The sequence below is a fragment of the Apostichopus japonicus genome, chromosome 16 (assembly GCF_037975245.1).
Source record: "Apostichopus japonicus isolate 1M-3 chromosome 16, ASM3797524v1, whole genome shotgun sequence".
Lineage (NCBI taxonomy): Eukaryota > Metazoa > Echinodermata > Holothuroidea > Aspidochirotida > Stichopodidae > Apostichopus > Apostichopus japonicus.
In genome coordinates this window covers 34,904,299-34,932,063 of record NC_092576.1, presented here as the reverse complement: position 1 = coordinate 34,932,063, position 27,765 = coordinate 34,904,299, and the positions used below count along the sequence as shown (strand labels likewise).

The window sequence follows — 27,765 nt, the reverse complement described above, 5'->3', positions numbered from 1 at the left end:
GTTTCGAACGAAAGTAAATTTCCATTGTGCTTTTGTTGTCGACATCATATCTTTCACTTTCGTAGAAAACAGTGTCCAGTAGCTGTCATCGCTTCGATAAACAGTATGTCAGTCGAGAAAAGAAAGGGGAAGAAAAGTGGAAAATATATCAAGGAGGATACATCAGTATATGTATCCTTGTCAAAGGAATGTTGAATTTCCTTTCACGAGTTGCGGTAACAAGCTACAATACCTTTATCACCACATCGAGACCCGCCTTCAAGTATCAAGTGTCCATCGTGTGCCTCCGTGAAAGGTAAGTTTAAATGGGATATTCACACGATAAGTGTTTTACTTTCGCTAAGCATATGTTACTATACCACTCATTAGTGCATGTGTTGGATCTGCGAGAGCATTTTTTGTATGACTTATGGTTCTCACCAGGTGAGTGGTTCCTGATAATCGTTCTTGTTCAATAAACATTATAAATTATGATACAATGAATCTTAAAGTTATGGAATTATCGGAGTAAACGTTTTGTTGCAGAAATAACAACAAGAGAAAAAAATACTAAGCGAGCAAAATGTTAGAAGATTTGGTAAAAACAGGCATTATAAAGAAGACAATCGTCACGTTTTCAAAGGCGATAGTAATTAAATTTGTCAACAATCCATCTCATCAAGCGCTTGCTCAATAAACAACCATGTCTCGTCACGTTCATTTCAGTTATAATAGTAAACTGCGATTGTTTCTTATTTTATTGCTTGTGCATGAACATAAATATATTGTGCGTTTTATTTTATCATGTTAAGTAGACTAATGTAAAACAAATTGTTAGGTAAGTTTTATACTCTGATTTTAAATTGAGCAATCTTGCTAAGAGAATATTGGTGACGAGTGTCGGTTATTTTTCATAGTTTCACTATAAAAATGTGACTTCTAACAAAAGTAACAGAACAGTTTGAATAGCAATAGATCAGCAATTGAATATGTTCTTTTCATTGGACATTCACATTTTAGTTGGAAGTAATGCTGAGGGATAGTTATCCGTTATTGTTTTGTTTTGTATGCACGTGACATCATATGAATATTCAATAACAGTGTTTAAAACAACTTTACAACTGTAACAGTTTTACTACCACTCTGCAAAGACAAGGAGGGTTAGCTCAATGGTTAACGCCGATGACTTCCAATCATAAGATAGTTCGAGTCACTCCAAGATTAATGTATGTCGTCAGTTACAGAGTTGTTGAAAATTGGCAATTCATAATCATAGACGTAAAGTATGAATCTAAGAGACTGACTTCGGTCAGCTTGCGGCTCTGATAAGCCAATGAGGCTTCTTCGCAAATTCCGGATCGCAGGAGGATCTCAACTACATACTTCAAACATCGTCTTTGAAAGTTAATCATTAGTCGATATCTGCTGATAATTAAGACCATATTTAGTATATAACTCAAGTGCCATTACTTAATAATTAAAGATCACGCCTTTTTTTCAAACCATGTTGACTCGTGTCTATATTCAATGTATAATGTACTGACAGCTGATTAATCTAGAATGAATTTTCAAGGAAGTTGCTGTAAAAGAAGATATGAAACAGTAACATCATACTTCCCCTTTCACATGATCAATGCTTCATTGTTTTACTCTTTTATTTTTTATCCACCATTTAGTCTGTTTTCATTTTCGTTAATTGCTTGTCACGCTAAGGTGTTATAAACGTATGAAAAATTAGATGCAGGTTTATATGATGTGCTTTATCTTTCAATTTTGTTTTCGACTCCCATTCTGTTGCTAACACACATTGCTGATTCAAAGAAGTTAATGGTTCATTGTTATAGATAAATATTCATATTCATTTGTCATTTATGTACAAGTCATTTAACAGATTCTGTTTAAAGTATCTCTTTCGAGGTCCTGCTTTAGTAATGACAATGATTTGGAGTTGGATAGCATCATGTTTTATGTCTAGAGTAAGGCAAATTACGTCACTAAAAACAGAACTAGTATTGTGTAATACAGGTGACAAATGCACACAGTGGCATTGCGACCTTTCTTACCGGTTTCGAACCCCTGGACGTACAATATATCTTTGGACACACACAATAGATACATATATATGTATATATATATATATATATATATATAAATAAATAAATATATATATATATATATATATATATATATTATTAGAGAAAACCAGAGAAATAAGATATGACTCATAATTGACAAATAACGAGTAAGTTTTAGAAAATATATTGGAATTTTCGGTCACCCTGGGACCTTCGTCAGCAACACTTGGCAGTCGAATGAAAAGTACAAAATGTGACACAATGAAAGAATGACGCTAGATAAGTGTAAGTTACAATAATGGAATTTAAACCGAATAAACCATGACTATACAGGAAGCGGATTAAGGAGCAAAGAACGGATTACATATGCTTGTAGAACTGATAGTTGTTAAGCATATGCTTGTAGAACTGATAGTTGTTAAGGGGTCCCAAGTCTTTGTTGAGGCCGGTGATGTGAGACTTAATACGAAAGATCCAATCGATTTCTTTACGTTTACGTTCAGTGGTTGATTTGAAGTTCCAGGCAATTAAAATACATTTTAGTTTTTTTTTTAGAGAATGACTATGAAGATTGAAATGTTCGGAAACTGGGAATCCTGCAAATTATTATGAATAGACTTTTTGTGAGTATTAAAACGTAAGCGGAACCGTGAGCCTGTTTCACCTACATAATTGCCCTCTTTGCAAAGTACACAATAGAAAATGTAAATAACATTAATAGAATCACAAGCGAGGGAAGGGGGTCTTAGACTAAAGTCAACATTTAGAATCTTGACCACGGTGCCTGGGGTAATATGGGGACATATATAGCATCTAGGTTTACAGCAAGGAAAATATATATATATATATATATATATATATGTATATATATATATATATATATATATATATAAGATATATCCACAAGAAAAAATGGGGGGAAAATGATACTTTCATTTCCAACTTTATTACTTAGAACGTTAAGTCGGTTACAATATATTTCGAGCGTTAACACGGCTGTTCTTCAGTTGTGCTAATGAAATGGAAGAAACTAGACCTTATTGGTATTTAGCTTAGCATGTATAGTCCTAAAAGAGAGATCCCTGTTGAGCCCATTGTTGTGTGTGTCGAGGCGTTTTTAGTTCCCGGGTGCTTCGTTCATGAACGGTTTTGAAGAAGCCGTATAGAATGACAAATTTGAAATCAGATAAGTTGTGATTGGGGAGATTAAAGTGTTCAGCAACAGGGAAACCTGGATTATTTTCGCGGATACTTAGTTTGTGATTATTGAAGCGAAGTCTGAACTTAGTGCTGGTTTCGCCAATATAGGTGACCTGGGGGCACTTGCAACAATATAGGAGGTAGATGACATTGCTGAGTCGCAACCAAATCTACCAGGTCTCAGAGTAGTGCCTGAGGCCCGGTGGAAGAAAGCGGGGGGGGGGGAGGTGTCGAGGTGTGTGCACACCAAGCATCTAGGTTTGTTACAGGGGATGTTACCACTGTTAGGCTCATTATACTGGGTGGGGCGAGATTCGTGCGAACCAGCACTGAGCGGATGTTACGTGGTTGTCTATACCATGTCCATGTCCATTGTCCAATATATTTTCTAAAACAGTACTAATTACCAATTATGAGTCAATTGTTATTTATCTGCCTTATACGACACGACGTGGGTGAGGGTCTTAATCTTTTGTATGTTATCATTTTTATAGAATCTCCAAAATGAAGATTGCCTTGAGTCTGTTATTTCTGATATTGGTGACGAAAAATGGTGCCGTGACTAACGACGCAGAAGAAGGCCACGATATACCGTGTGAAACCAACGGTAAGGTTTCCTTCTTTTATTTCCAAAGTGTAAATGTGCCCATTCATTTGTCTCGCTAACTCAATTATATTTTCTGTGAATAATATACATATGTTTTTAATATGTTATACACAACATGGTAACATCTTTAAAATAGTTGTTTTAAGTTAATATTTAATGTGATTTTAAGCAAACCTGAATGAAAGTTAATTACTGCAAAATGGGTGCTGGTAAACGGCAAAATACACATGAGTACAGTTCCTGTGATATCTCGGAAGCTAGGGATACTCAATGGTCGTTCTGAGGGAGTGCAAAGTCGCCGAAAATAAAAATGTATTTTAATATCACATGACTCAAATATATGTGTTTTTCAGCATACCTTCCCCTTAAAAATAAAGTAAATAGATGTCACGTTTCAATAAATACCAAATCTCGATAACATTGCAAAACATAAATTACCTATACGGAGTGCATGGTATATTGATTTGTCAATCTTTAGAACTACCATATGCTTGCGGTTCCAAAGGAATCTGTAGATGTAACGAAACGAGGAAAGGTTATAGTATTGATTGTTCTAGAAGACAACTGCACAACTTGTCACTGGTTATTCCATCAAATGTTACTTTTGGGTAAGTACCTTTACTCTTTTATGGTTACTTCACCGTAAATACTTCTAAATCTGTAATGGTTAATTATTATTTAACTCATTCAAACTCTCCAGAAATTAAAAGCAACATGGATAGTAACTGCATACATGGTACATTATACATAATGTAATAACCCCACACAGATCAGTTTATCGAATGGTTGACAATCAACAATTTATTTGAATAAACGGTGAAAAAAGGGACTTATCAGGCTAAGGTAGGATTCGATCCCTGTCTGTGTCACAGACCGAAGTCCGTATCACTCGACTACAGTGACTTTACTGGTGTGTGAAAGCGTATAAACTGGCTTCGTATAACTACCGATGAGGGCGTATCATCCAGTGCTACGATTGTACAGAATGCACCCCTGTTGTATATGTGTGTGTGTGTGTATTAATTTTGTCGGAATAATATTCTAAAAGTATATGTGGTTTTAATTTATTAGGAATCACTTGTTTGTAGTCGTTAAACATCAATACATCTTTGTAGCAAATACAAAAACATTTTGTCCTGCATTATTATCAATATATGATGGTGAATTTCTTATTACACTGTTTATCTCTTATGAGCTGCATAAACATACCATAACCTAAAACTTTCAAGATAGTATAAGGATAGAGGTGTCCGTATTCATTTACATATTTTATAATGTCTCAACAGTAACTTCTCTAGAAACTACCTCAGTTTGATTCCAAAGGACACCTTCAGATTGACCACCTCTCTTAACCTGTTGTAAGTAACTGTTTCCTTGTCTGATTTATATCAAAACAATATACTAGTTCTGTGTTTCCTTCAACAACAACTACAGTATTTTTGCCTCTCCAGCCGTTTTTCATGCCTTAATTAGTTCTAAACTGGTAAATGTATGCACCCGTTAATCAGTTAAAATTAATGTGTTTAATAACCATTTAACATGTGTTAGATTTATGACCAGTTGCTGCTGAGAAGGAGTTATTTATAAACGAAAAAGACTGAACATAAAATCCGATGCATAATGATTGACTAGACAAACCGGATTTCTCGAAAGGTTTTGACAATATTTCGTCCACATATTAACAGCAAGCGGATGACACTTTACTGTAAAACGCTGAAAATATGCCATTTGAACCATCTCACCAAGGTACACTTAATAGTCAGAAATTTGGGGACAGTTGCTTTGACTCATAACCAGTCATTCGTAGAACAGTCTTTGGTTAATGAATTCGTATGTTAGTATTTTTTCCACAGTAGCATCTGCTGATAGGTGTAACACGTGTTACGGTGTTATAACACACTTCAGTTTATACTGATTAACGGCTTTGCGTTATTCACAGTAGAAACGTACCAATCAATTCATTGGGTGGCCATAGGCGTACGGGGCCATTTCGCTTTGGGGGGATAGGAACTTTTGTGCCCGAAATTTTCCGTGACACTATCTAAGCGGAGCGCCAACATCGGTTGGCGCGTAGCGTACCAGAATGTTTTTGGCAAAATATGCCTCTCAGATTGCCGGAAATGGCACTTCTGAGGCCTTACAAGTTGCATCTAAACATTCATTATTTTATAATCTCACGTTTAGAAATTTATACTTCCCCAAAATTTGGTAAATTAGAAGAAGAAAAAATGGTAACATCACTTTGACGGGGAAAACTAGGACAGTATATTATTTAACTCCTATTTAGTTACGGTATTTATTATTTTAACACAGTACTCAGCTACCCCAGAAAAACAAACATTGTTCAACGACACGTAGGCGGGAAAAATGTCGCTGTGTCGGGTGAGACTGCGATTTGTCTCAAGTATAAAAAATAGCAAAGTAGATGATAAACCTGTACTTTTAGGCTCGTAGGCACCCACCCCCCACCATCTATGAAAAAGAAAATGTTTGTTATATACACTCATGTCTGGGATGTCCAGGTATACAGTTGACTAGTTAGAAAAAAATGTTTACTGCGGGTTTTTTTTTCACTTCAGAGACTGCTAATCTCCATGCATGATTGTCACCACGATTGTGAGCGGCGTTCCCTGTTAATAATTTTGGGCGATAGTGCAAAAAGCGTGGTAGCCCAGATGAGCTGCGCTTACGGTGGTGTTACACGGAAATATTCGGGCATCATGATGCTAAATAAAAAAAGGGCCTATATTAATACTAATTTCACAAAACAAATAAAACTGAACGCTCTCCACGGAATCTTCGGGCAAAAATATGAAAAAGATTCGGGGAAGCTACTACATATTTATATATATATATTTTTTTCTCCTCTTAGCCTGCCCGAATTTTTCAGGACTTTTGCCCGAATTTCTCGTCCTCTGGAAATTTGGGGGAGGGGGCAGTCTGCCCCTGCCCCCCGCCTCGTACGCCTATGTGGGTGGCCTCTCTTAACGTGGCATAGGCTTCTTTACCGATGTACAAGTGATTTGTCATTGATGGTATAGGTAATATCACAAAAGAGCAACAGTCAAGAAAAAGTTAGCACCAGTTTCGTAGAATAACAACGAATGTTCTTTCCTTCAAAACTAGTAAAACATCTGCAATTCAAATCCAAACAACATTTGAAAGAGAAAGTACAATAACTTTTTCATCACAACAACCGTGAAACCTGTCAACAGTTTTTTTTTTCTTTCCATTAATCTTTCAACGTTTTGTTATTATAGTGTCTAATCCCACTTAGGTTGGTTCATCATCTATGACAAAACATTCCTGACAATAACACAATTAACCCAGTGTACAACGGATCTGGCAGTACTGTTGGTAGTGGTAAAAACTAGTATTTGTATATCAGCTGAAAATATAAGCGAATTAATTTAGTGTTATGGAGTTAAATCAGTATTGTTAAAATTCATCGACAGAAATATTTCAAGAAACAAGATATCAGAGCTTCACGAGGAAACATTCTATTACACAACCCAGCTAACAGCCTTGTAAGCATACTCTCGTTACATGTATTGCATTTTAAAATTGTTTTTATTTTACACTCATGACAGCATCTAACTTTATTTTGGTTTACTTCATTAATTAGTATTAATTATACCACTATTAAAAATGATACTATATATATATATATATCTTGACAGTTCTTTATTTAGTGTTAACAGTAGTAGACAATCATGTTTAATATAATTTAAGCTATTCATGACTATCATTGGTTTATCTTTGATATTGAACATATGTTATGATGTTTGGTATATATATATATATACACATATATATACACATATATATTATCAATATATATATATATGCGAAACTTCTTTTTCCCCATGAATGTTCTCTTTTCTTTCGGTTTCGTTGACGTTATTTGTAAGTCAATTATATCTGTTTTGTCAAATCTAGTGATATAAACTAGCAGATTGTTTCAAAGTGAAGAATCGATTATTTAGAATTAGAATATATCAGGAATGTATTCGTCAGCCTAAATGCTTGTAATATGTCTTGTCTTATTTCTATTTTATTTGATTAGTTAATGATTTGGTATAGCTAAAGACTAATGTTTACGATTCTGCTACGCCTTTGAGAACAAACCAAACACATGATTTTCTATTGAAATTGATAGAATCATAGAAGAGTAAGACATATTTAACTCTGCTACTAAGAGAACCTAACACGGATATTAGTGAATCGCCTATGCAATACATGTGTTTTATTACTATAAAAACTGTTTTATAACCCATACTTATCACGTAATTAGTGTTGATTGCATATATGTTGATTGCATCATTTTTACATTTTTTTTTCTACTTTTTTACCGAGATATATCAACGACAACGTCTTGACGAAATTACCCACAACAATTTTCAAGAAACTCGTAAATTTGTCTATTTTGTAAGTAAATATTAAGGAAATTGTTTGCTGGCAGATATCTGTAATGTCATTCTCTTTTTATAATATATTTTGATTGTAGAACATCGTTTTCGTTTCGATGTAGGACCCCGCATGTAGGAAATAATTAGATAACAAAACATGTACTGCATATTCAGGAAGTTGTGAACCTTTTCAAATGATAATTTATTCTCTAAACTCATGTTTCAAAGCACTCGTATTGGCAGTATGAACAGTTTCTAACATTTATCTGATAAAAACATGTTATTCATACGGCTAATACTAAACGGTACAAGTGTTTTGAATTGGAAAATGAAAGTAGAGATTATAAAGGGAAAAAATGTCCTAACTGGGTGGCAATTTCATTTAAGTGAAGTCTTTGATTCATACTCTTTTTAGGAGGTTGTGTTTTAACACTATCAAAGAGCTCCCAGAAGACATCTTTAATGGAAATTCGAACCTTAAACTCTTGTGAGTAGCCGACATATATCTGAAGATTTTTTGTTGTTTAGGGAATTGTGGTACATTCTAGTGTCTTTAATTTGAACATAAGACATGAACCGTTTTAATATGCTAGCATATTTATTCCATTGCGAACTTTATCCAATATGAAAAAAAAATCTAAACTTTAAGATTTCCGTCCATTTACCTTAGTAAACCCAGAAGACGATACTGTGCAGACTAGCACATAGAGTTAATTCTTATTCGAAAGTTCATTTAAGCAGCACATGCATATGTCATTAAATTGCCTCATGACAGGTCGAATGTTAGCTGTCACTGCCTCATCAAATCATGTGAATTATTATCCAAATGCATTTAAAACCAACCTGAAAAAGATCAGTATGACTCATTGCCTAATATATTTGGTGTGTATTAGATATAGGATAATTCGAAATGCTGATATACTTTTAAAAAGTTATATAATCTTGACAATATTGGATCTTTATTTGACATGATGGCACTGAAGTGGGCATTGTAATCATTATTAAAACGGTCATTTAGAAGTTAATTTTCGTCAATATAATAATTTTTAGTAGTAACTTAGTAAATTCTTTCTCATAGTTCACATTCTGTTATTTAAAAATATTCCACATTTTATTATTAATATAATGTTAATATAAAATGTTATTATATAATGTTATAATATTCCACATTATATAACATCCGATATCCGCAGAGTTGGATAGCAGTTCATTGATGCTGTATCACAGCAACATAAACCATTAGTTGACGAAGAAGTAAACTTTTTATTGACAAACAATGACGAAACCCCTTGACGGTAGTAAAACTCTTTCAAAAACAGATGTGCTTTTGTGTTTCACAGTAGGCAACGATATTGATTTCTACACACAAGAGTCATTACTTTACCAATGTCATTATGCTCTTTATGCGGATACGCCACTGAATTTCACTACCCATTGTTTTGATGTATCGCTATTTCTTACAGAAACCTTTACAACAATAAGTTGACAGCGGTCCCTGAAAATATTTTTCAGAATCTTAGCCAATTGTCTACCCTGTAAGTAAATAAGTAAAGTACGGGTAAAACTGATTCCCCATCATTTTTTTTTGTAAGCAACATCATACACTAACTTATAATAGTTTGACTAGTCACTATTTATTTCTGTATTTCAATTACACTTTCGGGTCACACGCAATTGTGTAACTCATTTAACACTATGAGCAATATCAGAGGTATGGACACACACTTTAGCAAGGAATTCGGAGCTGGAAGTGTACCAACAACATTTAAAGACAAAAAACCTCAAATAAAAAAACTAGTGCAGGATTACTTGACATGAATTTCGACACATATCCTAGCCCAGATAAGGGGGAAGGGGCCGGGGAGGGGAGGGATTGACAGTAGTCTATAAGGAATGAAGACGGCGCCCTTGTGTACCAGCCTATCTTTGCGTCTATAAATGAATATCAGCACATGTTGACAGTATAACTGCTATCAAAATGTAACCATTAAATATCTAAAATAGGACATAGCATTATTTTCTTTTCATTGTCCCAACTATCTGAAATAATTAGTTCAACATTATAGTGAATAACCTTGTGTTAAAGTTATAAATGATCCATTCGCCATTTGAAAAAGTAGCTTCGTGTACGTTAGTATTGATAGCTGGAATTTGGAAAGTAATAACTAGTTTCTTGCAGAAATTCAATTATTTTCTATCAGTAATCTAAAAGTCTTGTAACATACATGTTAGTGTTGTTATAAATTATTAAGTGCACTAATTTGCCATATATGCTATTTTTTGAAGTTTCGTATTAAACTATCACTTTTCATTTCAGGAAGTTGTCATTCAATAACATTAGATTGCTTCCAGAGGGACTCTTCACCAGAACGTCACATTTGAAAACCCTGTGAGTACAAGTCGCGTAATGCATACTGTAGTTCATTCGTAGGTTGAAACATATTTAACTCTTCCTTTGTGCTACTTAAAGCACCGAACAAAGGAATTTCCTAACATTACAAGCTTAGGAGCGAGTTGACTATGTAATACATTTTTTTATCACTATAAAAGCTGTTTTTAACCCATACTTATCACTTAATTAGTGTTGATTGCATATATGATATGTCGTTAGTGTGGTAATTTGGATTTCTATCATGGCAACATACATTTGAACATTTTGTTTCCATTTTTTACTAAGATATATCAGCGACAACTTCTTGACGCAATTACCCACAAACATTTTCCAGAAACTTGTTCATTTGTCTACCTTGTAAGTAAATCTTAAGTAAACTGCATGCTGGCAGATATCTGTAATGTCACTCTCTTTATTATTATGTTTTATTGTGGAGCATCGTATAGGTTTTGATGTAGGATTCCGAATGTAGACAAAAAAGATACCAACACATATACTGAATATTATTATATTTAATAAGTTGCGACACTTTTCTAATGCTAATGTTGTACTATACTCATATATATATATATGTATATATATATATATATATATATATATATATATATATATATATATATAAACATCTGTAATGTTGAAATATAATACCGAAAATGACAAAATCTACGATATTTTGCAGACATTGTAATTGTTTTTAACTACATAAATGATAATGATCATGATCATCGTCATTGTCATGATCACTGTAATAATAACGATAATGATGAAAATGATAGCGATAATTATAGCGATCATGATAATGAAACAGATAACGATAACTACAGCAACAGAGACATTGACAATGATAATGAAAATCACGATGATCACATATATCATCAAAAACAAATACTATCATATGATAATGATCATAATAATGGTGATGATGATGATGATTACGATGGCGATGATGATGATGATGATGATGATGATGATGATGATGATGATGATGATGATGATGATGATGATGATGATGATGATGAAGACGACGACGACGACGACGTCGATGACGATGACGACGATGACGACGATAATGACGATAAAGACGACGATGATGACGACGACGACGATGACTATGATGGTGATTATGATGGTGTTGCCAATGTCATAGAAACATTTGCTAATGATTTAGATACTCTGTTTAAAGCGAGAGGTTTGTAATATCAACAATGAACAAACTGATACTGTAATTTAATCAAAAATGTTTTCTTATCTAGGGATTTGTCGTATAACAACCTGACGAGTCTACCGACAGGACTTTTTGATAACACTACACGCTTGAAAACTTTGTGAGTTATTTGAGAAGCTTCCGTATTCAGGATGACGAAGTCATTCCTGAGATATTATCATAGTAATCGTTTCGTCACTTTGAAGCAATCTGCTAGTTATATATCACTAAATGTGTCAAAGCAGGTATATATATATATAGTATATATATATACATTTTCGAAAAAAATCTTTCTTTCAATATCTTTTGTCTTTCTTTAATATAACACTGTTCTCTAACATGACAAGATTAAGAGCGAGTTGACTATGCAATAAATGAATGCTTTTTTTATGAATATATTTGAACCCATACATATCACTTAGTTAGAGTTGATTGTATATATTGTCTGTTCATTGTGACGTAATATGGATTTCTATCATGGTAACATATATTTTGTACATTTTGTACCCACTTCTTTACGTAGATATATCAACGACAACTTCTTGACGCAATTACCCACAAACATTTTCCAGAAACTTGTACATCTGTCTGTGTTGTAAGTAAATATTTAGTAAATTGCATGCTGGCAGATTTCTGTAATGTCACTCTTTTTATTACTATTTTGATTGCAGAACATCTTATACGTATTGAAATAGGACCCCGATCGTAGAAAAGAAATGTTACATCACATATACTGAATATTTAGCTGTTGCGAACGTTTCAAATGATTATACTTCACTTAACTCATGTTTCAAAGGACTCTTAGTGACAATATGAACAGTACCTATTTATATGATGAAAAACATGTTACTCGTACTGATCATACTAACAATACAAATGCTTTGAATTGGTATATAGAAGTAGAGATTAGAAAAACTATGACACAACTAGATGTTAATATCAAAGGAGGGGTAATATTAATTCACTTTAAATGAAGGTGTAAGGCCAATATATATATATATATATATATATATATATATATATATATATATATATATATATATATATATATATATATATATATATATATATATATATATATATATATATATATGCTCATAACACGCGCAGGAAATTGCATTTAAGTGAATGCTTTGTATCTTAATCATTTTAGGAGGTTGTGTTATAACACCATCAATGAGCTCTCAGAAGACATCTTCAATGGGATTTCGAACCTTAAAGTATTGTGAGTAACCTAAATCAATATATATATACATATATATTTATTTATTTATATATATATATATATATATATATATATATATATATATATATATTCATGATGATGATGATGATGATGATGATGATGATGATGATGATGATGATGATGATGATGATGATGATGATGATGATGATGATGATGATGATGATGATGATGATGATGATGATGATGATGATGATGATGATGATGATGATGATGATGATGATGATGATGATGATGATGATGATGATGATGATGATGATGATGATAATGATGTTAATGAGAGTTATAGTGATAGCGATAGTGATAATGATATTTATAATGACAATGATACTGATAATGATAATGAAAATTATAATGATGATAATCATGATGAAGGTATAATGATCGCCGATAGCACGGAAACATTTGCTAATGATTCCGATGCTCTATTCACATCGAATGGTTTGTAATAACAACAATGTTTGCTTTGCTCAGGGATTTGTCGTATAACAATCTGACGAGCCTACCGAAGGGAATTTTTGATAACACTACAAATTTGAAAATTGTGTGAGTTATTTAATAAGTTAAGTATATTTTGATTTTGCATATGTGCTCTATTAAGTGTAGAGAAAGAGACTGATGGTGAGAAAATATAATAATGTTATAATAATTTGCTCAAAGTCTCAACAAAACCCAAGAAAAGTGAAAATTAACACGTGTCAAGGTACATTTGGAATCATAATAAATAAATGTACGAAAGACAGCGATAAAAAAACAAAACATGTGCGCATGTTCTGCATATGTATATCTGGTACACAATTTCACCAGACACATAACAGTTAGCGGTTTCAGGTCTACGCTCTCTCCACCTCTCTCTCCATCTCTCTTTTCACCGATGCTCATTTTCATGGTTTGCCTGCAACTCTCATTAACGCATAACGATGACTTAGAAAACACTGTAGCTACAATTATAACTATTTTAGGTTAAAAGTCTCGCTTCAATGCAATGTTTGAAATTGTCATACTATTGTAATACAGTAATCACTGCTCACTAGTTACTTGTCTCATCCACACGCCCGATACATTCTACACACCTAACACCTATACCCACCAAATGCGAGCCTGGTTAATTCTACACACCAGCACATATTCTCACTAAATGTGAGCCCTGCAAATAGTACATACCAAATACCTATACTGAAGGGGAAAAAAGAATCCCTCGTAGCTGGTCAATATTAACAAATATAGACGGTATCTCACATATGTGCTCTATTTAGTGTGGGGAAAAAGACTGATGGAGAGAAAATATAATTATGTTATAGTAATTTGCTCAAAGTCTCAACAAAACCCAAGAAAAGGGAAAATTAACACGTGTTACCGTACATTTGGAATCATAATAAATAAGAATACGAAAGACAGCGATAAAAAAACAAAACATGTGCGCATGTTCTGCATACGTATATCTGGTACTCAATTTCACCAGACACATAACAGTTAGCGGTTTCAGGTCCACGCTCACTCCACCTCTCTCTCTCTCTTTCTTTTCTCTGATGCTCATTTTCATGGTTTGCCTGCAACTCTCATTTACGCATAACGATGACTTAGATAACATTTTAACTACAGTTATAACTGCTTTAAGTTAAAAGTCTTAATTCAATGTCACTTTTGAAATTTCCATAGGAGTTTAATACAGTAATCACTGGGCACTAGTTACTTGTCTCATCCACACGCCCGATCTTCTACACACCAAGCACCTATACCCACCAAACGTGAGCCTGGTTAATTTAACACACCAAACAACTTTACTCACCAAATGTGAGCCCGGTAAATACTTCATACCAAACACCTATACCCACCAAATGTGAGCCCGGTAAATACCAAACACCTATACCCACCAAACGTGAGCCTGGTTAATTCTACACACCAGCACATATACTCATCAAATGTGAGCCCATTAAATACTACACACTAGCACATATACTCACTAAATGAGAGCCCGGTAAATTCTACTCACCAAACACCTATACTTACCAAAGGAAGAATACCCTCGTAGCTGGTCGATATTAACGGTACGACCAGTGTGAGAATTTCTTGACATAGCAATCACAATTGATGCAGTAAATTTAAAATAATTTGTAACATTCCATTGATGAATCGCTTAGCAACATTTTTTATGATTTTCTTTCTCTGACAGGTCAATTAGCAACAACCATTTAACACGTTTCCCGCCGGACTGTTTTCGAAAACTTGAAAATTTGAGCGAATTGTAAGAAACAGGAAAAGGAAACAAGAAGTCGTTTAAAATTAATTCCTAATAGGGTTCTTCTTTATTCCTTTGAAAATATTATTTTTTTACAATTTATTTGTATAGTAAGCGATACATGGGTACCTGTGTAAAGTGTGTTAATTAACACAGTGTGATGATCGTGAAGGGAAATACAAGAAATAACAAACAAAAAAAAACTTATATGTTGGTCAAAGTTTTGAAGTGATTAAAACAGAACTTATGACTGTTAGATATTTCAGAGTTGTACCTAGAGGTACATTTATTAAATACCATCATAAAGAAACATTACTTTAACATAACAATTACATCTTTTACATTAATTTTCGTTCTTTTTTTACAATTATTCTCTAAATTCCATTTGGACAAATATCATATTCTGGTGGCACCGCATGAAAATGTGATTATGGTGGATAATTTGTTGATGGTTAGGTCGTATTAAATTGTTTCTCCTTTTTGTCATTTCAGAATCCTACATGAAAATGAATTGACAACTTTATCGAAATCTATGTTTGCTGAAAATGTTTCCTTAGAACACTTGTGAGTATTTCAATGTTTAAGTACTAACAATAAGCATTGTTGTATACAGGTGTTGTTGCCACCAATTACTGAATTCCTGCTATCAGGTATTTAATGATTGTAGATGATCACATATGGCTTGTTATTTCATATATGAAATATGATATAAATATGCGGTAAAGTAAATTAATACACATGCACACATCATGTTCTCTTCAATATATTTAAGCTTCCACCGGCATTTTCGAATGGTAATGCACCAGTATTTTCAACGCAAAGTGTGATATCAGCATGAATGAGCTCAGAATGTTGGAAAATATGTGTAAAGAAGATGGATATTGATAATGATTAGCAGTAGTGGTTCTCGATTTTTTTTGACATGTTTGCAAACTAAGAAGTTTTTTCCCAATCCTTGAAACGAATGTCAATTTTGTTTTCTTCATATTCCAACAGAGATTTGTGTGATAACAATATAGCACGACCAACAGCGGACTTCTTCCCAGAGACTAAAAGATTGTAAGACAGTAGTTTAAGCTGTATATCCAGAATTCCCCATTAATGTTAAATGTAAATATTGCGTCATTGTTATAAAATAACATACTGTAAAACCTACATATGACCAAATGTCTCACTAAGAGATCTAATAGTGGTAAAAGATAATTGCATGCTGCTAATTAGCGAGATAGTATAATATGTGTCACAGGGATGTTTAATCCATGCAAAGAGAAAGTTGTGTTAGACAAGGATTGTTTGCCTTATACTCTTGTAGTTCATACCTTGTTAAACCTTTTCGCCTATTTATATCACATTGACTGATACGTTACCATCATGTACCTGATCTAAATGTGTCCAAATGACTAACGAAGTTCACACGGTAACAAACAGCGGTGCCCACTTATCTTTTCGATTATGATGTGATGAGGGGTGTTTCAGAATAACAGGAGCACAGATATTGTTGTATATTACGTTGATGATAGTCATTGTATTTAACAGCACTGTGTGTTACAGATTCACTTTTCTCATGAAAATATTGTTTGCAATAATCATTATCACAATATAAAATGACGCACCTCTTTACATCTAGGACAAATAACATATTCCTTTGGTTTACCTCTTTCTCTTAATTTTAGAATGCTTGTTTCAAATAACATAGCCTACATACCGGAACGCATGTTTCAATCTTTCAAAAATCTGAGCCAAATGTGAGTAATAACATCTTAACTCTTTGTGCACTTGTTTACTAATTGCTGTTGCTGTAATTATCTTTATATAACATTTACCAAACACATTTGTTTTTCGACAGATACCTTTCAAAAAATAAAATTGAAACTCTATCGAATACTTCATTGCTTGGTTTGAACCTTGTTCACCACATGTAAGTTCTACCAGCTGTTTGCTTTATAACGCTTCATTTTCATATTTAACTTAATTCCGTTGTCTATATTTGAAATAAGAAAATCATTACTGCTACTCAATTTTACACGAACTAATATTTTGCGATCTTCCTTGAAGATTTCACAAGAATTATAATACTGCGACCTTCTTCACAAGAAATATTCTCGTTATTTCGTTTAGAACCTTTTATGGAAACAATCTTTCATCTCTTCCCGCCGGGCTGTTCCAGACAATCAACTTGACATTTAGTTTGTAAGTTCAGTGTGCATTTGATTCCTTGTTGCTTTTGGTGAGCGAAATGCCCAATGTATTATCATATATCTTAGCAGAGAAATATATTATCGACTACTGTTGACATTTACTCGCAGTAAATGTTAATTGCACTTTATATTTTCTTTGGGCTTAAAAAATGATCGTGTGCGTAAAGTACTAGTAAAAATGTACTCTTGTGTTAGTTGTGGTGACACCGTTAAGCAGTAGTTACTTTTCACTGTTGAATGGTGTCTCCTTACGACAGTGCAATACATATATGTACTCTTAGCTTCTATAAATCGTATTTTTTTCATTTTCTCGAAATTTCAGGGACTTGTCGAACAATAGTTTATCGATAATTCCGAGGGGACTCTTCAGTGCTTACGGTGGAAATCACGGACTGATGATATTACAACTGCAGAGAAATAAGCTCACTTGTCTATGGAATGATACTTTCCAGGGATTAGGCAGTTTATCATACCTGTAAGAATTTCAACGCTATCATGATTTGATACCAAATGGATCGTTGTGTGCTAGTCTCTTTAGACATGATTGAAAAGACACCGACATATCAGTTTTCCAGTGATATATTTAGTGCTATGGAACACACTTTTAGCAGATCATCAAATACGTTCTTCACTAAAAGATCTCGTAACGCTTTCTGACAGAATACTATATTTTAGTTGCCGAAGTTTGAAGTTTCAAAGTTTGTAGATTACTAAGGATCGTTGGGCTCCACTACAACATTCGTTAGTTTAAACATGATTCCTTCATGAATTTACACGGGTGGTATTAGATGAAATTCCCGGACATGCTATTTACTCTCATCTGCCTGCAAGATAAATGGATGCTTCCATAGTAATCATTTTCTATTATTTTTTTGGCAGAATTCTTAACAGGAACCTTATTCATTCCATCGCAGAACGAGCCTTTTTGGGCACCCATCTCAAATGTTTGTAAGTTAACGTTATTTTTCTGTATATCTAAGCTTGAGACGAGTGCTGCAAAATCCTTGTAAAGTGATGCATTTTTAACGTTATTGTTTCTCTAATAAAGATACCTGGTTGCGAATAACATCTCGAATGTCCCCTACAACTCGTTTGCTCTCAAAAACATTGATATGTAAGTATACACGTGCTTGGGAAAAAAAACAGATTTTCACAATGTTTATTACATGTACACGTTTTAATATAATTTAACGTTCTCAAGTCCTATGACAAAGGTGACACGCGTTAACGGGTCGTTGATACCTGAATTTATACTATAACTACTTGGTTGTACGCAGTTTGCTTTATCACTTACACATACATTTATTGATGACAAAAAAAATATATATATATTCGAATGACGCTGTAATCTTTCATAAATGTTAATAATATTTTATAATGGAATGCAATGATGGTTGCATTGTTTATAATTTTCCAGCCGTATCATATTGTTCATTTACTTAATTAAAAGCGGGATTTCTCTTGAAATTCCTTCCCTGTAAAACTGTTTAATTTTTATACGATGAAACTGTTGTGTGGTCCTTAGTTACTCGGTATTGAATTCACTGTGGCTTCTCACTGGCATCCCAACGAACAATGACTATTAGGGATTGCCATCAACTAAGGACTGGATAGCTCAGTTGGTAGAAGGCAGGGTTACTAACTTGAAATCATAGGTTCGAGTCACTTTCAAGCCAAAGTATTTCCTGGTCCATTTTCCGATGTTCATATACTTTGCAATTGATTACATGGAGACACATGACATATTTTATTGCAATAATATACTAATGAGAAGGAGCACACATACCATATGATCACACCCGATAATGTCTGTATGGAAGTTACGATGTGTGTTTTTATATTCCATAGCCACTTGTACAAGAACAACATCCTGAATATTTCACAAGTAGCGCTGAACGGAGTTGGAAATGGAAGTACCTTGTGAGTACTTTTTAAACATGTATCTGCTTGATCATATCTTTGTTAAATACATTTTTCTTTTACAATTCAATTTTTGTTCTTTATTCTAAAATCAATACATATATTCTCAGGAAACTTATTCGACCGACAAAAGTAAAGAAGTATAATAAAAATCATCTGAGATAAATCAGACATGCTCAAGACGATTCATGCGAAATATGAGAGAGCTTTTTTCTTTTTTTGTCTTGTTAAGATATATGAACTGCAACCAATTAGGGAGACTACCTTTGTCTACAAACGGCAATATGTAAGTTGTATTAGCTTTCTTAGTGTCTTTGGTTTACTTTTTAATACATTATCTTAAAAGGGAATTGAGGGCAGCACGCAATCATAATCCTAATTGTTGATGTGAACATAGGCTTTACAATGGAAGCACTTCTTGATATCAAGAACTTATCTAAAATTTAGCACCGACATTTTGAAAGTTGAGAATGGTGCCGTTGGCGCTCATTGAGGTTGATTGAACAAAATCGCTGGAGATCGCCATAAATAGTGTCTTTGGTTTAATTTTAAGTGTTTTATCTTTACCCTTTCTCCTAACATATCAATATCATCAAAACATAAAAAGCCGGTTCCCAAGTTTATAGATATATGCATAATTTTTGTTGTCAATACAGACATTTTTTTTGCCAAATATTTACTAAACATGTTCACTGGTACATATCTTTTATAAATCGAAGGAAGCAATGATCTTAGCATAGTAATAGACAATTATAATATTAAGAAAAGCACTTCCTGCCTCGTTTTTAGCCCATTTTACAGATTTTCAAAGTATCTTCTAAGCATGCACTGGTCTACACTTTCGAAGTTATCAATAATTCATTACATGTAACGTTAGTCTTAAGTCTAAGTTTTAAGCTCATGTACTTCAAAAATATCATTTAATTCATGCTGCACATTGGTTTACAATAATTGGATGTGCAAGAAGAGTAACACTATTTCCCTAAGCTACAAATGTATTTCGCTCCTACAGAAATATTCATTGAAAACCACTTTGTATAAGCGTATACGTTTCTCTTGGCAACTTAATAAAATCCACTTTATAGATAGGTTCTTGTTAAAAGAAACTTGTCATCAAAGAGACAAAACTAGAGCTATCATGCCATTTCTCATTTCTATGCTCTGAGCAAGTGTGCACACAATTCTTTACATGTCACTAAGGACTGGAGATGTGCTAATATTACCCTAATTTTCAAGAAGGGTGATAAGTCTAAGCCCTGTATTTATAGGCCCGTTAGTCTCACTAGTGTTGTTTGTAAGGTCATGTAGTCTATTGTTAAAAAGTCTATGGTCTGTCACTTCAGCAGTTAGTCTTTGATCAGAGAGTCTCAACATGGCTTTTGTCAACAAAGGTCTTGTCTCACTAATATCCTTGAGTTTATGGAAGATGTAACAAGCTCACTAAATAGGCAGAATCCTGTACATGTTGTGTTCCCGGATTTCTAGAAGGCCTTTGACAAAGTTCCCCACCAGCGTCTTTTACTTAGGCTGAAGAGCATGGTGTCAATTGGAATTTACTGTCTTGGATCGGGTATTGGCTTGGTAATAGGGAACAGAGGGTGGTAATTAAAGGCTGTGCTTCTTCTTGGCAGGGCGTTGCTAGTGGGGGTTCCACAAGGGTCTGTATTGGGTCCCTTGTTGTTTGTTGCCTATATAAATGACATCGACGCAGATATTTTGTGTACGGCAAGTTTGCTGATGACACCAAATTGTATTCTGGGGTCTCTTCCAAAAACGATTCTGAGAAGTTTCAAACGGATTTGGATAAGATTTTTCGTGGTCTCAGGGGTGGCAAATGTTTTTTAATATGGAGCACATTGGTAGTAGTAACCAAAAGTTTAAATACAATCTTAATGGTGTGTAGTTACAGGAGGTCTCTGTTGAAAGAGACCTAGGTATCTACATTGACTCATCTCTGCAACCTTCTAAACATTGTCTTGAATCTGCTGAAAGAGGCAATATGGTTTTAGGTATGATCAAGAGGAATTTCAGTTTTCCGAAAGAGGACATCGTAGTTAGGCTTTATAAGCAGTTGGTTAGGCCTCATCTGGAGTATGCTGTGCAGGCTTGGAACCCATATTTTGCTAAGGATAAGGAAGTAATTGAAAAGGTCCAGAGGAGGGCTACTAGGATAATTAGTTCCTTAAAGAGTGTTCCTTATTACAGGCGGTTACAACTGTTGAATCTCACCGCACTGGAGCTTAGGAGGTTACGTGGGGACTTGATCCAGGTTATCAAGATTGTGTATGGTTTCGGCAATAATTTTTACCGACTTTTACATGTTTGCTAACAGTAGTTGTACCATAGGTCATTTTCATGAACTCCAAAAGTCACATAGTAAGATTAATATTCGGCATACCTTTCTTTTCTAATAGGGTTGTGAATGAGTGGAATGGTTTGCCTGAGAAAGTTGTACTTGCAAGTAGTTTCAATGGGTTTAAGAATGCTTTGGACAAGCACTTTAAGCATTGTAATTTGGTCTGAGTGTTTGTGTCTTCGGTATTTTATTCTCTCTCTTTATGGTCCTTTATTGGGACTTAAGTGTCCCACATGATCCTCTTTTCTACTAAACTAAACGAGTATGCGTAATGATTATATTTTAACATAAATAAACAAAATTGACATTATAAAATGAACATCATAAATTAAAAGATGACATTCAAATCTTCCACTCGGTCTGTTTCCTTCGTTTTTCTTCTCTCTTTATAGCATATGTGTCAACGATGAAACTTTTCCCTCTTTGGAATTTCCTTTGAAAGGTCCTTTTGCATTGTTAGCGTCATCCTTTGAGAAGCAAGGTTTCGAATGCCAATATATTGGTAAAGGCATGAGTGAATGTAGACCATGTCCAACGGGTACACTTGGTGGAGGATTTCGCAAGAAGTGTAGAGGCTGTCCGAAAGGTGCCGTAAACATTTGAATTTCAATCTAAAGTTCATTCTAACCAATTATAAAGCCATTTAGTCCCACTTACCCGCTTCTTGTGTCTTAGATATGACGTATATCATTTATTTCATTTTGTGTGAGGTAAATTCTCCATTTTTTTATTTTTATAGATGAGCATGTTATTTTGTATCAAGTATAAAATCACTTCGTTTCCTAAACAGCTGACTAACTTATAATATCTTCTAATGCCCTGCTCTTAAAGAAATTTTTCAAAATTAAGATGCTTGATCGACTAAATGATCTTCCATTCTAGTTCAATTACTCTACCCCGAACTTAAATCAATCTCTGCATTTTTACGATTAGGTGGATTTTACCAAGACGAAATAGGAAGCATTGAATGCAAAACCTGTAACGATGGAAATTTTGTAGAAAAAGGCAGCGGTTCTTCTTTAGTCCAATGCAAAGTTTGCCCTGAAGGAACGGACAAAAACGTATCCGCTGGTTATCGAGCTTGTGTATGTAAACAAAATTACGCTCGAAAGCATCGGTTTGGGGAATGTTTTCTTTGTATTGCCGACGGCTTAAATTGTTCTGCAGATTACATATCAATTCTACCCGGCTTTTACTGGAACTGGTCTTTTCCGAAAACAAAACCAGATCAGTACTTGAAATTTGTGGAGAATCTAGAAACTAAGACCGACGACTATGATAACACAACGATGCAGTATGAATACTCTATGCCGTTTGTTTATCGTTGTCCTCGAAATAGGAGTTGTGACAGTAAAGACGGTCTTCCAATGTATGGTAACGACAACTGTGCTGATGGTTACACCGGTTGGTTGTGTACCAAATGTCGATCGGGATATTATTCGGTTCTGAGTTCCTGTCATCCTTGTCCCAGTAAATTATGGGTGCTGGTAGTGTTCCTTTTTGTTGTTCTCTCGTGCGTTGCTCTACTTTCGTTCATTGTCTGGAAGAAGAACAAGATAAGCAACCAAAGATCTATGATTGACAAACTATCGTCAAGAATAAAGATTGTTCTCGGCTTTTATCAAGTGATTGGCGATTTATTCGAGACTTTCCACAACGTACAATGGCAAGGTCCTCTATTAATTTTCGGTGAATTTCTATCGATGGTAGTTGCCGATTTCTTTCAAGTTTTTGTTCGTCCTCAATGCATCAATGAACAATTTGAGATAAATCCTTTGCTTCAGTTTAAAATTGTTCTAATATTTCCAGTTGTATTGGTCACCACGTACCTTTACCTAAGTTGTGCAGTCTATTTCATAGCGAAGTGCGGATTCTTCTCACTCACTGTTCGACAAAGGGCCAAACAGACAGTTTCAAGGCTGTTCACCTTAGTTGTCCTTGTGCTGTTTGTGACGTACACACCAACTTGTAATTCCATTTTCGCGGTATACCCAGCAGCGTGCTCTACGTTCAAAATATACAGCGTCGGCAATGAGTCCATAACTCTTCTTCGAGCAGATTACGGCATCAATTGTAAAGATCTTGACTCCTATCATGTTGCGGCTTACATTTCTACAGCGGTGTACGTTGTTGGGTTTCCATTGTCGCTGTTGATTTTGCTACGAAAATATCATACCAAAGGTAAAAAGGCTACAACTAATGCCGATTTCGATTGCAGTTATGATGGCTCTATTGACGAAACCACTCCACTGGTCACCGGGACCGAAAGGAGAAAATATTACTCCCCAGTTTGGTTCAATTTTCTCTGAGAGAATTGCAAGAGTCAGTTTTGGTACTGGGAGGTCATCGAGTTGACCAGGAAGGTCACCCAGACTGTGATGGTTACACTGCTTGGATGGCACAACTCATTGACACAGCTCTCAACCATCGGGATGTCGGTTCTGTTTCTGACTCTTCATGCTAAATACAGTCCAATGAAAAACAAATTTGAACAGAGGTTACAGGTAAGTCCAGATGAGCAAAGCCATGTCACCATCTTCGTTGCATTATCATTCAGATGTTATAATTATTAACATCAAACAGCAAAAGCCTACCCTAGGTACATTTCGTTTATGAAATTGATTCAGTATAATGAACAATAATGAATAATAATAATAATAATAATAATAATAATAATAATAATAATAATAATAATAATAATAATAATAATAATAATAATAATAATAATAATAATAATAATAATAATAATAATAATAATAATAATAATAATAATAATAATAATAATAATAACAATAATAATAACAATAATAATAATAATAATAATAATAATAATAATAATAATAATAATAATAATAATAATAATAATAATAATAATAATAATAATAATAATAATAATAATAATAATAATAAATGAGTTCTTAATATGGCGCCAAATACTAAAAGAGTATTTCAAATATGTTCTTTTTTAGTATCACTGTCAGCAAAAGGAATAGGGAAACTAAATTGAATATATGTTAAATATTAAGTTTACAGACACAATACCTCAAATTTCATATAACAACTAGTAAGTGAGCATTCTTTGTTTTGATTACATTTTGGTTCCTAGTTCTCCATTTGTCATCTAAAAAATAGTCAGTGAACATTCATTATATTGATTACATTTTGATTTCATTGCAGTTTTTTTCTTTGGCTGCGATATTTATAAATATCATGATAGTGTCTGTACGAGTGAGCTCCGAATACGGTACAGCAATATATACTGGTCTCTTTGTTCTCGATATTTTCATCATATTTATCGTCTCAGGTGAGTAGTTTAAATAAATTTCAGCAAAACCCAATCACATTGAAACGAGCTCTGAGGGTGTTTTCGGTCTGAAAGTAAATTGCCCTGTAACCTTAAAGTGAAATCAAGGAATCGAACACATATTCCATTGGGTAATAATGGATAGTATCGTTATATTTCTTCTTTGTCGGAGGCTTATTCATATGCATTAAGAAATGCATGTTGCATTCGATATCGTCATAACATTTCCATGATACAATGTACAAGTGTGTTTGATTGTTATCTTATTTAGACACCCCGACCATTCTTGAAAGAAAAAAAAACCCATAATGTTGCTCCTGCTTTTCTATAATAGCCGAGTTGTTGTTAAATCTTTTTGTCAAGTGTAAATCTTGTCGCCACGTGGTATTATTTTTTCTCAAACTAAAGTTCCAACACGCGCTAGGGCTGCTAACACACATCTGTGTGCTGCAAATACAATTGTCCATTACGTTGAGTAACATTGAAGAATACAAAGTTTACAACAGAGTTTTCGCATTTTGAGAATTGTGTTACTTGATTGGAGATCATTCTTTAGTGCATTCTGAGACAACTTCTGTTGAAAAGAAAATATCGTGTTATGACATCGGACATTCATTTTTCTTTATAATTACAGCTGAGGCACTGCTTCTAATCATCCGATTCCTCGCTCGAAGCTTTAAACGTTCTAACAGTGATTAACAACTACGTTTCTAAACTGATTACTAATAAGGCTCATGCATATCTGTATTATAAATAAGATGTATATATTAGCATTGACCACAGTTTGTAGAAATATTCAAACCAACATATCACCGTGGGAGAGAAATGGTCACTCTCCGTGAGATGTAGAGGCCTTTTGAATGGCTGTCTTTGCATTTCATGTACCTCCAAGTGCACTGTTAGAAAATGGTTAGTTTTTGCAACATTTCTATACGTACACACGCCCATTTTTCAAATAAATAGTTAAATATTTAGTAAAATATGATGTACTCAAACACTTTCTATATAGTCAGTTATAGAGAACAAACGTCAGAAATAGAACTTTGAAAATAACTGTATATATCTTTATTTGGCTGGCTTTACGGAAAACATCTGTACATACATTTTACTTTGTAAGACTGTATATTATTATAGCTGTTTCATTTAGCATACATGGTAGAATTTACACGTTGAGACCAGTCTCTACATTATAACACTAGCCTGTATATAGCATATGGAGCCAAACCATTTCCTGTAATATAATGTTTACCCAGTAACCTGTATGAAATTCACTCTATATAACACTATATACCTATATGGAAAAAAATTACAAAGGTATATGTGAAATATGGTAAGAAGACGTCTAAAGATGAAAATGTGCAGTTAACCAAGGCGAGGAAAACAATTTCACTCGGATCTTTTTATATCATTCCTGGTGACAGATCACAGCTTATTAAGTCGTGTAATTCAGAAACTGTTTTCCCAAATCTTATCGTAAGGAGAACTCTTTTTCATGTTTAATAACGTCTTCACGGAAATTATAAATCCGTTAAATGGTCATTTTCGCTATTAAATATACATGACGGCATCCGGATAAATTTAATTATTTCCTGGTAAGAATCAAATTCTCATGTGACGTAGACCCTTTCCTTTACTGCATTTCTTCGCCAATGGACCCTGTTGGATCTTCAACATTAGAGCTTGTGTTTCATATAATATATCAATGTACCCTGTTGGATCTGAAACACAAGTGCGTGTGTTTCATTTAATACATCACTGGAGCCTGTTGGATCTGAAACATGAGAGCGTGTGTTTCATTAAGTATAACACTGGTACCTGTTGAGTATGCAACATTGGAGCGTATATTTCATTTATTACATCGCAGGAGCCTGTTGGATCTGAGATATGAGGACGTGTGCTTTACTAATTACATCACTGGTCACTGTTGGATCTGAAACATGAGAGCGTTTGTTTCATTTAATACATCACCGCACCATATTTATATATTAAGGAAGAATCCCCTATCTTTACCGAAATGGTTAGTCTTCTGCTTAGGCAACATCAAATCTCATTTCGAATACTTAAACATTTACTAAATTGTATCCACGTTTATTATTCGTTGTATCACTGGGATAATGCTGTTAACATAGAAATATTTGTATATACAATAGTCAAACATTGTCGAATTTCACTATTATTGACCTGCAGAGCGTTTGCTTACGATTCAAATCTGTCTTTTTGATCATGCTTTTTACTGTAATTGCTGTGAGTTAATCTAATTGATAGGTGTAAGCTTTGCTAATTTAATCGTCACTTCTTTTACACTCTCATAATGTAATTATCATTAATGCAAAGTCGTCTTGCTTAACTATTCATTATTAAGTAGATCAATATAGTACACTTGATACCCAATAAATTTAACCAGTCAAGAAACAATTTATTTTCAATGATTCTACTCATCTTTGTGTTAACCTTCTTATAAATGCATGTATAATATTGTCTTCTACACATACTTCCTCCGAAGGACATTAAATGGCTTAATTGAGTCAAAATTAGAAATATTGATACCGTTTAAACATTCATATAAAAGCCACAGGAATAAAATTCCGTGTTCCACATACAAAATGGACAAACCCTTCAGAGGGGAAGTATTTTTGAAA

The 27,765-nt window shown here is 33.9% G+C and overlaps 1 protein-coding gene across 5 annotated transcripts; it reads left to right on the top strand.

Annotated features, from left to right (window-relative positions):
- Positions 1-27,545, top strand: LOC139982393 (uncharacterized). 5 transcript variants are annotated; one of them, XM_071995207.1, is made up of 29 exons: positions 56-295; positions 3,749-3,861; positions 4,340-4,469; positions 5,148-5,219; positions 7,317-7,388; positions 8,218-8,289; positions 8,686-8,757; positions 9,734-9,805; positions 10,588-10,659; positions 10,948-11,019; positions 11,916-11,987; positions 12,390-12,461; positions 13,020-13,091; positions 13,584-13,655; positions 15,283-15,354; positions 15,841-15,912; positions 16,345-16,407; positions 17,022-17,093; positions 17,195-17,266; positions 17,467-17,538; positions 17,869-18,021; positions 18,426-18,494; positions 18,595-18,660; positions 19,395-19,466; positions 19,699-19,752; positions 22,215-22,408; positions 22,756-24,326; positions 25,000-25,126; positions 25,761-27,545. In XM_071995207.1, exons 1-27 carry the CDS (start codon positions 189-191, stop codon positions 24,129-24,131), a joined length of 3,549 nt encoding a protein of 1,182 aa, XP_071851308.1. In that variant the 5' UTR covers positions 56-188; the 3' UTR covers positions 24,132-24,326; positions 25,000-25,126; positions 25,761-27,545. The 5 variants fall into 5 exon arrangements, with proteins under 5 accessions (XP_071851312.1, XP_071851309.1, XP_071851311.1 ...); XM_071995209.1 differs by lacking the exon at positions 56-295 and adding an exon at positions 328-423; XM_071995208.1 differs by lacking the exon at positions 13,584-13,655 and having other exon boundaries at positions 55-295.
- The last annotated feature ends 220 nt before the right edge of the window (positions 27,546-27,765 follow it).

Excerpts from the sequence above, each read along its gene's own strand:
- LOC139982393 (XM_071995207.1), top strand. The coding sequence starts at position 189 with ATGTTGAATTTCCTTTCACGAGTTGCGGTAACAAGCTACAATACCTTT. Across the intron at positions 10,660-10,947 it reads ACGTCACATTTGAAAACCCT|ATATATCAGCGACAACTTCT; the intron begins GTGAGTACAAGT and ends TTTTTTACTAAG. Across the intron at positions 11,020-11,915 it reads CTTGTTCATTTGTCTACCTT|GGATTTGTCGTATAACAACC; the intron begins GTAAGTAAATCT and ends TTTCTTATCTAG.